Raw genomic sequence first — 12623 nt, forward strand, 5'->3', positions numbered from 1 at the left:
TGCTGTATCTCCTCAGAATGCAGGATTCATTTCTGTCTCGTGTCTCCAGCTGCCATGCCTAAACATGGATGCTGAAAATCCAAGCTCAGGTCTTCGTGTGCAGCAAGTGCTCCAATGACTGACCCTTCTCCCTAGCACCACCAAATTTATATTTTTAAGAGATTACTCTGGGTGGGAAGAGTGGCACTGGCTGCTCATCTAGAGTTCTTGGATTCTATTCCAAGCACCAACATGGGGCTTCCAACCATCTGTAACTCCAGTTCCTGGGTATCCATCACCCTTTTCTGGCTACTTTGGGCACCAGGTATGCATAGTACATAGACATACATGCTGGCAAAACACTCATGCACACAATATTTTAAAAAGGAGCAATTACACCTACTTGAGAAGCTGAGGTAGTAGGATTGCAAATTTAGGCTAGCCTGGACAACATAGCAAGATTGTATATCCAAAGAAAAAGAACCCACAAATGTAAGCAGACTTTTCCTTGGGCCACCAGATCCCAAATAACAACACAGAGACTTATTGTTAATTCTGAAATTAATAATAAGCTAAGCTCAGCCTTAGCTTAGGCTTGTCCCATTGGCTCTTATAACTTAAATTAACCCATATTTTTATGAATCTATGTTCTACCATGTGGTTCTTATCTCTCTCCCATTCTGTGTATCCAACTCATTCCTCATCTCCATGGTGTCTCCTCCATGCCTCGGTTATCCTCTTCCTCTCTTTACCCAGAAGTCCTGCCTCTCTCTCTTGCCTAGCTATTGACCATTCTGCTTTTTATTGCATCAATCACAGCAATATATCTTCACACAATGTACAAATATCCCACAACATCCCCCCTTTTTATCTAAATAGAAAGTAAAGATTTTAACTCTAACATAGTAAAACTATATAAAATAAGAACAATTATCAAGTAAGAATTACATTCACAGCTGGGCAGGGGTGGTGCATGCCTTTAATCCCAGCACTTGGGAGGCAGAGGCAGGTGGATCTCTGTGAGTTTGAGGCCAGCCTTGTCTACAAGGTAAGTTCCAGGACAGCCAAGGCTACATAGAGAAACCCTGTTTCAAAAAAACAAACAAACAAAAATATACCAATAATTATATTCACAATGTTTAGTCCATATGAATTTGGCTAATTTGGAGAACATATTTATTATCTATCCTATCTTAATGAGTCAAAAGTTTTATACCTAATACATTTTCTATCATAACTTGAATAGCCATTCTAAAATTATCTTTTTAGACCTAAAAATATCTCCTTAGATAAACAACTTACACTTTTATGTTTTTTATATCTTATGTAAGTTTTTTTTTCTGAATTTGGTATTAAGGAAAACTGTGTACTATCTAGTCTTCAACCTCCATCAGAGACCCAAGAAGGATATACTATTGCCTGAAAAACAGCAAGTGCAGAGCAAGTAACTTCCAAAACTATAGAAAGAACAGAAACATCTGACTTCCTGAATCACCCAAGTTTCCTCTGTAACATTGGGGCATCCATCTTTGACCTATAGGCCTAAAATATCTGACAGACTTTTTTGTGAAGCAGGAAAGTTTTGAAGGACTGTCCTACCTTGTCTTGGCCAAGTTCAGCAATCACCTCCTTTTGTGACCTGCTTTTCCACAGCATACTGTCACAGCATACTGTTAGTAGTCAAGTCAAGGGTAGTTTCTTGCCCAGTGGCTAACTTTTTCACAATAAAAGCAAACTCCATATGGAGGTTCTTCAATGCCCATCATCCTTTTTTGAAGTAAATTGGTGCTGACAGTAACAGACATGTCTTACTGTCATGAAAAGCCTTAGGATATTAAGACATCTTAAATGCATATTCTGTAGGTCTCTGAAGTATTTGAAGACTATCTGTCTATCTAAAATATATCTCTATTTGACCTTGAAAACATACCTTTCATGGCCATAAACTTGATTGTTAGATGACTAACTACTAACCTGTATTTCTTAATTATCCAAAATAGTTTATAATAATAACATTCAAAGGACTAGAAATTTATATTACAATGTTAAATGAGCTGCATAGGTACAAAATCTTAAACAAGAGTAGAAACAGAATATTTTTTAACAAAAATAACCTTAAATTTGTATCACTATACAAAAATCCATACCAATGTAAAATATTTGAGATTAATAGTCACTTTTTAGTTTAAAGTAGATTAAATAATCTACCCTTTTAATTGGCCATTCCTAGCCCCTTTTTTTTTCATAAAGAGATTCTTGAATCTAATCTCCTTTGTTCAGCTTTTTTGCTGACTATGACTAATAACAACCTGTAAACAACTCTCCTAAATGATGACAAACATCCATAACCCACCAAATAACCCAAAACCACCCATCCCAACTCTTGGGAATATGGGCATCATGTTCTCTAGATTGCTTCCTGTTTTCTGGGGACAATAGCATCTTTAGGGGACCCTGGGAAAATTGAGATAATGGTCAAGTCCTGAGAGAGCTAGCTGTATTATTTTTGTTTGTTTGTTTGTTTGTTTGTTTAGTCTATGTCTAATGGAAAAGTATAGAGCTTATCTGAAGTCCTGGCTGGAGTAGTCTGTGAGGCTAGCCCATCTCAACTAGCAGCTTTGAAGTTATTCTGGATGCAGAATTTCTAGGAAACTACAACAGAGGCATCTTGGGAGGCTGGATCACCCAGGCACTTGTTTTCATTGTTGTTTGATCCTTTTTTTCTTTCTGAAAACATACAAACTTCTAAAGGTAACATATACATCTGCATTAATACAAGTATGGAATGTGCAGTGTGTACAAGTCAGCTAAAGTTTTCTTTTGCTCTGTGTTTGAGCAGGTAAAAGGCATCTGTAAACTTTGTAAGTCCATTTGGACTGTACAACCAAACCTCTATCCACATCATATGAAAGGATGGCATGTAATAAGTCATAAGAACTCTGTAGTCAACAAGATTTATCATGTTTCTTTTTGAAAACACACAAACTCTAAAGGTAGCATATATCTGCATTAATACAAGTATGGAATGTGCTGTGTACACAAGTCAGCTTGTATGTTCTGTGTTTGAGCAGGTAGAAGCATCTGTCAACTTTATAAGTCCATTTGGAGTGCATAGCCAAAATATAATATAAATCTCTATCCAGCTGTATAAAAGAATGGAATGTAATAATCAATCATGAGAATTCTGTAGCCAACAAGGTTTATTATGTCTCATCCAGTCTCAGAGCTGTTCCCATGTCGAGGGATCAGCATATATGTTATCTGTCCTATACTCTTTCTTGATTTCTTTTTTTATGACTATACCCAAAAATAGGAAGTCTCCCTCAATCAAATCTGATCTTCATTAATTTTGAAGAGAACCATAACTTTTTGTTTCCCATGGAAACAAAGGCATAAACCTCTCCCAATGCAACATATATTCTGAATTCCATTTTGAAATTAAGACATTCTTAAAATATATAGTTTGGTTTAATTTAGCAGTTTACATAATTCAATGTCTCTCAGCAGCTTTTGGTTTTTGTACATTAGCATGTAAAAAAATTCAAAATCAACAAAGCACCATACAGGATCCAGATACTCTGTATTTCCCATCTTTATGTGACTTTTTAAAAAATATTACTTTACTCTTTCTTTAAAGACTATTATTTTTAAACTCTTTTTCTATGATTGTCTATACCCATTTTTTTTCCTTACCATCTAAGCACATTTTTAAAGCATACTGTACTCGTCCAGACATTTTCTGGGTCTGGACCTGACTTTCTTCATGTCACAGCATTCTCTGACCACAAGACAAACTGTAAATGACCATGTCAGCTGCTACACAGCTCTGGTGCCTGGTTCCACCCCTCTCAGCTCCCTGAAAGCCTAGCCTCATGCTCTGTGAAGTTGCTGTATCCACAGTGCAACAGGCATTTTTGCCTAGCAGGCTGGCTGCTCAAGTGCTCTGCTGCACTTAAAAGAGCCTCACCTCTGTTTGCCAAGTCTACCCGAGAGATGGCTTTCTTAGGCCCTTTCTTAGAATATTTGAGCCCCACGTTGGGCTAAAAAAAAAAAAAAAAAAAAAAAAAAAAAAAAAAAAGTATGTGTAAGCATACTTTTCTTTGGGCCACCAGCTCCCAAATAATGACACTGAGACTTATTATTCATTATGAAAGCTCATCCTATAGCTTAGGATTTTTCCTAACTAGCTTTTATAACTTAAATTAACCCATTTATACTAATATACATTCTATCACATGGCATTACTGCTCTTCCATTTTGCACCTTCTGTTTCCTCTCCATGTCTCCTGGCACCTCCCACACATCTTGATTCCTCCTCTTTTTCCTTCTTTCTCTGCCCGGAAGCTCCACATATACCTCCTCCTTAGCTATTGACCATTTAGCTCTTTATTACATCAATCACAGCAAAACACAAAGACGTAAAAGATCTCCATGATGGTTGTGATGGTGAGAGCTTGTGGCAAGGGAAGGAAGAAGTAGGAGAAGGTGGGGGCAGCAGGAAGGGACAGAAATTGTGCAGATAAAACTTATCTAGGACTTGGACTCACATGGCCAAGTGGAGATGATGAAAAATGGGCTGAGGAGATGGTTCAGTTGGTAAAGCGCCGGCCATGCAGCATGAGGATTTGAGTTCACCCAGAAACCCAAATATAAAGAACTGGATGTAACAGTGAATGTCTTATTCCAGAGCTATGGAGGCAGAGACAGGGGGGATCCTGGTGCATGTTGGCCAGCAAGTCTAGCCAAATTGATGAGCCCCCAGTTCAGTAAGAGACCCTGTCTCAAATGTTAAGATGGAAAGTAATTGAAGAAGATACTCAGCATCAACATCTAGCCTCTGCACACTTGTGCCATGCACCCACACACACACAAATGTGTATATACACATACAACATATACACACATAAGAGAAAGATGGTAAGAAGCTAATTACTTAGAAATATATCATGGAAGTGAGGCCAGTAACCCTAATTAACTGAATGAGTATATGAGAAAAGAGAAGAATCAAGGTTGGTTCCAAAGTTAACTTATATAACATGCTGTGGGACAAATAATTTGTAGTTCTTCTGTCTCCTCTTCTACCAGCCAGAAATCATGGTATGCACATGGTTATATGCATAAGAGGGTTATGAAAATTGAATTGCTTAATATACATGAGCTGCAGCTCATGGCACATAATAAACTCCTCATCAGCATTTTCTATTAGGAGCAATAGTAGTATGAGCAGTTAATTAATACCCATTGGATCAGGATGTTACAAGGGATGCCTGCCTGAAGAATGGTGGCCCGCAGACATCAGAACACTAACTGCTAAGCTCCACCTCCAGAGATTCTGCTTACTTGAATGACAACAGGATCTGTCTGGACTATGGCCTGGGAATCTGTTTTTCCAGAAACTAGCTACCCTGAGATAATGGTACCCAGAGAGGTTTGGGGATCTGTGGAATCTGACTCATTGGGGTTCACATTCTAGCCCTGGCACTCATTAATAGCTTCTTAAACAAGTTTTTATCTTCTGCATTTCTATTTTCCTTATCTGTAAACAGGCAGAGAAGGTCAGAGACTATATTTCTGCTGTATTCACTAGGGCTTTTCAATTTTTAAATGAGAAAACACAAATTCAATTAAAAGTGGGGGAGGTAGTGGATTTACTCCTGCTCAAAAGCAAACCAGAGACCAGACAATGGGGCCGTTCCACAGGTGGCTGCCTCTGGCTCCCAGGCCTTCCATGGCTACATGTCTGCTGGCTTGTTTTTCTTCACATTCTCACTGTCTTCCTCATGTCCCATTGACTAGTTGTCTTCATTTGGTTCTGTTCTCACCTACAAAGGGCAGGTTACTCCATGTGACAGGGATATTGACCCTGGAGGCCCAAGGTTCCACTTCTTCCAGATCCATAATTCAATAGGCAAAATGGTGTTACCCCTGTCAGCTTTGGTAGAATTATCCAGAAACAGTCCTCATAGGTCAGCTTGGGACATGTTGCCATCCTGATGGCACAGACCAAGTGCCATGGGCCCAGATGTATGTTGAGTAAAACTACAATGAAGGAAGGTACAGCTAGCACATTGAGAATAACAGCTGAAGGGCTCCCTTCAGCCTCCGTAGACTCCCTCAGCCCCCCTCACAGTCCTCAGCACCTTACCTGCCCCCCAGGTCCTGTCAACCCCTCCTCAGCTTCCTATGGCAGCCTCACTGCTTCTAGCATTTTTTGCAGTCCTCACTTCAACCGTTTTTCAAGGGCAAAATGAGATGCTCTGTGTAGAATTAATTTTCAGTGTGGTGCTCGCCTGTAGATCATGCAGGCTCAGGTCCTTTTTTTTTTTTCTTTATCATTTGAATCCCTCCAAAATGTGTGTGTGTGTGTGTGTGTGTGTGTGTGTGTGTGTGTGTGTATGTGTGTATGTGTGTGTTTATCTGCTACTTGTCTGCAGGGGCTAAAAGAGGGTGTCAGATCTCTTAGAGCTGGAATGACAGGTGGTTGTGAGGTGCCTGATGTGAATACTGGGATGTGAACTCAATCCTCTGGAAAAGCAGCAAGTGCTCTTAACCACTGAGCCATCTCTCCAGCACGCCCCCCCGCCCAACAAAAGATTTTAAGTAGGATGACTTAAGCACAATTTTCAGTTCAACCTCCTGACATTTGGAGCAAATATAAACAGCCACAGTTTTGTGGATTATTTACTTCTCCGCCCTCTCTCAAATGACTGAGAGACATAAAAGGTATGTCTAACAGCATTTGCCCAGCATCTCATAGAGAAGTTGTAAGGAACAGAGATAGGTAATATACATAGAACTGCCTAGCAAAATGGGCAAATGGAAAGAGAGAAGTGATAATTCTTTAATTAAGCTCCCTAAGACCTAATGACAGGGCTGGAGATGGAAAAAAAGCTCAGCCATCAAGAGCACTTGCTCTCTCAGAGGAGTAGATTTCCGTTCCCAGCACCCACATCAGGCAGTTCACAACCACCTGTAACTCAAGATCCAGGAGATCCAATGCCTTCTTCTGACCTCTGGGACATGTGCTCCTACATACATACACATACACACTCAAAAGCATACACACACACACACACACACACACACACACACACACACACACACACACACACTTTCACATGTGAATATACACACATACACATAATAAATTAGATATTTTTGGAAAAAATAAAAATTAAATTTTAAAACAATGACTAGAGAAAGTTTCCAGGCTGGCTTATGCTCATCTATGCTCTGACAGTGCTACCCATATCTTAGATGTGCCCTAATGTGTACTTTTTCCTCTAATAGAACCAGACTTTTTTATGCCCATCAAAATTCCAACCCAGTCATTGCTGCAGGATGTTACTGGACAAGCAAGAAAAGAGAAAGTGAGGTTACCTCATTATTTGATGAGTTCCAAGCCCAAGTCTCAACCTCTTGCCAAGGTAACAGAGATGCTTGGGTAAGTCTCCCAGGGCATTCTGTGCAGTTGAAGTCACTGAGGTTCATGCCAATCCTGCACCCCCGTTCTTTCTCCATAGGAGCATAAGGAAGGCAGTGCTTTGCAGCCACTGGCTCACGCCAGCTGCTGAGTTTCATCAGGCAACTGGAAGGTCCCTAGGAATGGTCACTTTGGGGAGAATCATTCAGGTGCTCTCTGTTGCTAGCCAGGGCTATGCCATTTTTAAAGTTCCTCCATTCTAGTTAAATGGTGGTAATTCCTGAAACTACAATCCTTTGCATTTACAGAACTAAAGTCACTTATTTGCCTAGAAGCTTGCCCTCCCCACCCTATGGGCCCTCAGTTAAGGACAGCCACAAGGGCTGTACATCTGTCACCTGGCTTTCTTTTGCTCAACACTGCCTGGTCACTCCTAGAACTGCCAACTTTGGGCCAAAAAGAAAAGGAAACTTTTCAATCTCCTTCTCCAACCACTCCCTCTGACACCTGTAAGCAAGGACGCCCAGCTCTGTCACATGTGTTAGATGTCTGAGGTGTCCTAAAGAGACAACAGGCAGAAAGAGACCAGAGTCTGACTTCCACAGATGGGACTGTGTTTATTAACATACAATACTGAGGGGAAGCCTCCCTCCTCGGGTAATAGAGAGAGTCTGCAATGGGGGGAAAGGCTAGCTGGAGCTCGGGGAGGGGCTTTGGAATGGGGAAGTTGCTGCTGCTGTGGGGTCTAGGTGTGAATCTGTGGTCTCTGCTGGAATTGTCTGTTTCCGGGAAGACAGATCATCTTGGGAGAGAGGCTGTCTCTGCAGACATTTCCCATTGGGTCGTGGCTGGCCAGTAAGGTTGGGCGAGGACAGTGGTAACTCACAGGAATCCTGTTTTATAGCCTAGGCACGCTCATCACTGTGGCCTGAACTCTTCTTCTCTGAGCCCTTGCCTGCCTGTCCATGGTGTTAATAATGCATCTAATAATCTCTTATCCCAAAGGACTGCGCCCCAGAACCTAAACCTCAAAACCTTACACTTAACAATGCTTAGGATAAAGTCCAAAGAACTTGAGCTGGCACAAAGTGTGGCCTCATGTTGTTGGGAATAAATAAATAAATAAAGTCAAGAGTTTAATGGAAACAAAGCAGTTTTTAATATATAATTCTGCATAACGGGATGCCAGCATAGAGAAAAGGCAAACATGGCTGACGTGATTTGAAAAGACAGTAGTTTTCAAGGTGGTTGTCCTGTGTTGTGGTCGTGCTGCCCCACCCCACCCTATCATGAGAAATTCTTGTTCTCTTCCCCTATAGGTCAGGACACGCCCCTTCCCAAATTCCTTACCTTTGTTGGCTTAGGATGCAAAGCCTTGCCTAATAATTTGAGACTTGAGGCTGCCCCCTTTTCTGATCTTGGGCTCAGTCACATCACAGACCTGTAACTTTCCAGCTCTCAAAGTTCTGAGACCAGCAGGTACCAGCCACCAGCTAGGGAGGGAAAGAGGCTTAGCACCTCCTGCTCTCTGTGGCTCTGATGAGCTCTAAGAGCTCCTCATATTGAGAACGGACCATAACAGTATATTTGTTAAAATTTGCTCCTTCACCCTACCCTGCCCAGCTCACTCTCCTTCAGCCCCTGCAGGTTTCTCTTTTCTGTCCTTCATCAGCACTTTCAGATAAAGTTTATCCCACTAGCTCTGATAGGAATGCTTCCTTATGTTCACAAGTCAAAAAATAATCAACGGTTCTTCACTTTCATGATGGACACTGACTGTCGTATTAGAGTGCAGCGCATATGTAACTGATACCCATGCTTGGAAGCTTGAATGTGCACATGAATTCCACAGAAGTTTGTTAGATATGCAGATTCTGACTAAGTCTGATGTGTGACAGGGAGTCTGCAGTTTAATCCCCTGGTGATGTCAGTGATGGGCAGAGGGTAGAGTTTCCTGTGTGGCTTCCTGGTCAGCAGAGTTAGCAACACGAGAGAACATTTTAAATGCAGCGCCCTCCCCACTCCAGACACAGAGAGTCTGAAACTCCAGGAACAGGAGCAGTAGCCGTGAGTCTTCCAGAAGATTCTGCAGGAAAATAACCAGCCCTTGATCTGGTACCACTGCCCCAGAGGAAAGAGCACAGACCTAAGAATCAGGCGAACCTGGGGTAGAGATGTTGCTACTTCAGCATTTGAGCAAATGACCTATCAACTCTGAATGTGTACTTTCTTTTCTTTAAGGCAAAACCTAAAATATTTTTATAGGTAATAGGCTTTCTGCCCCCCTCTGCCATAATAAGTTTCCTCACCAATGCAGTAAGCCAGATCAAGCCACATTTAAAAAATACAACAACAGGTTTATTGAGAGCAATTCCCAGGAGGGTTCTCTGATCCCAGAGATTGAGGCCAGAGAAGTAAGTCACCTTCCCCCAACCAAAGCAGGGAGATTTTATGGGTTGCAGGCAAGGGATGATGACTTGTCTGCTACCAGCTGGGTTTGTGACCAAGTATGGTCAAAAGCTGAGGGCTTAGGCGGGAACTTGGGCAGCTGGCAACTTCCGGGGAGGAAGCTGTAATAGTCGCCAAGAATGCGGACCTGGCTTTTGGTGCCTTCCCTTTGTTCAGAGACTGAGCTGGTCAGGTTTGGAGGGGTGAGGGAGGGGCGCTTTCCAGATCCTGAAGGGGAGAGCTGGAGGCTCCAACTGAGCAATAAGGATGTTGTAAGAATTGCATGAGACCATAAATCTTTTAAGTCTTCCCTTGGCCAAGCAGTCATTCTTCTCTGGTGTCCGCAGTGTTTTCTTTAATCAAAAAGTCTTCTTTTTACTTTTTCAATTTTTTTGCTCTACAAAGGTGGAAGATACTGTTGGGGGGAAAGTGAACACATCTTCCATTGCATCTGCTGCTATTTATAACGCAAATGCATCCCCTTTCGGGTTCCACCTTCTGCCACCGACAGTGAAGTTTGGAGTGCTTAAAGAAGGACACACCTATGCGACCATTGTGAAGCTCAAGAACGTTGGTGTGGACTTCTGCAGGTGAGGCTGTTGTACCCATTACGCAAAACCCCCAGAGACCACCAACGAGCCTGTTTCCCATGCAAGCACAAAAGGGTCCTTTTATTGTCAGGTTCAACCTGGGGCACCACCAGGCAGATGGAGAGAAATGCAGCCACAGCAGTGAGCCCAGGGGTAAAGAGTTTTTTATAGGGAAAAACCACAAGCCAGTAATTACATGCTTTGGCGACTTGGGATTCAGTAGAAAGGATATGGGGCAAGGTGATTTTTTGAAACCATTGGTCTAGACTTTGGCACAAAACCACATTTGAAATCATTGGGTTAGACTTTTTGGCGGGAAACCACAACTTGCTCAGCAGGATTATCTGGACTGCTCAGCAGGATTATCTGGATATCTTCAAAGGCCAGAAACTGCAGACAGAACATCTGCAGGAGCATACTGCTCTGTATCTGCTTGAGTTGTCATGGCACATTCCTGAGGTCCTTCCTGGAACTGAGTACTACAGGTGTTCTAAGATGGTGGCCCTACCCTAAGATGAGGTCTGTATTGCCTTCACAAGGCAAAGGTACCAAGTGCCTGCCCATGTTCCTCCAGAGATTGTCTTGCCCATATCAATGACCATTTGCCAAACTATAATGCCATCTTGACTCCTGAATAATCATATGGTTCACTCCTTTATCCATTCATTCATTCTTCAACACATCAGTATTGCCTGGGCTCTGATAATGTGATAGCTGCTTCCATGCTTTCTGTATATCATTACTCATGCTTCAGCAGAGGCCACTCACTCAACTCTAGATCTGACCTAGCAAAAACCAAATAATTTGTACAAGCACTTCAATAATTAATACCCAGAACTTGAGAGCATATATGTGTCCATTCTGGGTTGATTTTGAGTTATGAACTTAAATGCAACTCCACTTTCATTCTGTTGCATGTAGAAATCCAGTTTTGCAGCACCACTTGTTTAAGAGATTGTGGTTTCCTCTTTGTGTCTTCCTGGAGCCTATTTGAAAGTTGCTTGGCATATGTATGTATGTATGTATGTATGTATGTATGTATGTATGTATTTACTTATGGGCTCTGTTCTATTCAACTAATCTTCATGTCTTTCAGATTTTATGTCTGCTTCATGCTGTTTTGATTGTTGCAGCTTTCTAACAGCTTTAAATCAGGACATGTGATGTTCCAACTTTGATTTCCTTCCTGGGAATTATTTTGGCTATTAAGCATCTCTTATGGTTTCATACAAATTTAGGATATTGTTTTCCAATTTCTGTGTCCTAGTTAGGGTTACTTTGCTATGATCAAACACCATAACCAAAAGAAAGTTGGGGGAGGAAAGGGTTTATTTGGCTTATACTTCATCCTCATAGTCTATCACTGAAGAAGGTCAGGGCAGGAACTCAAACAGGGCAGGAACCTGGAAGCAGGAACTGATGCAGAAGCCATGGGGGGGTGCTGCTTACTGGCTTGCTTTTCAAGGCTTGCTCAACCTGCTTTCCTATAGAATCCAGGTCAGCAGCCCAGGAATGGCACCACACACAATGGGCTGGGCCCTCCTGCGTCAATCACTAATTAAGTAAATGCCTTACAGCCAGATCTTATGGATACATTTTCTTAACTAAGGTTCCTTCCCCTCCATTGACTGTAGCTTGTGTCAAGGTGACATAAAACTAGCCAGCACAATCTACAGGGAGCCTTTGGGCTTTGAGGAGTTTTATGGACATTTCACTTTTGGATTTGCTTGTTTGGAGGTAACTCTCACTACCTAACACTGGCTGGCCTTGAACGCACAGCAATTCTCTTGCTTCAGCTTCTCAAGTGCTACCTCACCTTGTTTATTATGGGTGTTTTAATAGTTTTCTTCTGACCCATGGACACAGGACATCTCTTCAGTCATGTGTTTTCTTCAGTGTCTTTCAGTGTTTTATGGCTCTGAATATATTGATATTTCCCTGACTAAGTGTGTGATTTTTCAATGATACCTCATGTGAAATTATCTTCTCAGTATTTTAGCTACTGTTTTGTAATAGAAAAATGCTATTGATTTTTGAAGGTTGACCCTGTGCCCCAAAATTCCAGGCAATTTGTTAGGCCTAACAGCTTTCCTTTTGTAATATTTGGCTTTTATGTGAAGAGGTAACTTTACTTTCCCCTTTCCAATCTGGATATCTTTTCATTTTCTCATCTGATGACTAAT

At 41.7% G+C, this 12623-nt stretch overlaps 1 protein-coding gene across 1 annotated transcript in view; it reads left to right on the forward strand.

The window, feature by feature from the left end:
• The window catches only part of Spag17 (sperm associated antigen 17), a 244861-nt gene that overhangs the window by 211086 nt on the left and 21152 nt on the right, over window positions 1–12623 (forward strand). Inside the window, 2 exon segments of the mRNA XM_037206932.1 lie at window positions 7270–7406; window positions 10256–10440. Of these exon segments, the coding sequence (XP_037062827.1) occupies window positions 7270–7406; window positions 10256–10440 (322 nt within the window).

This window comes from Peromyscus leucopus, chromosome 6 (assembly GCF_004664715.2).
Source record: "Peromyscus leucopus breed LL Stock chromosome 6, UCI_PerLeu_2.1, whole genome shotgun sequence".
Lineage (NCBI taxonomy): Eukaryota > Metazoa > Chordata > Mammalia > Rodentia > Cricetidae > Peromyscus > Peromyscus leucopus.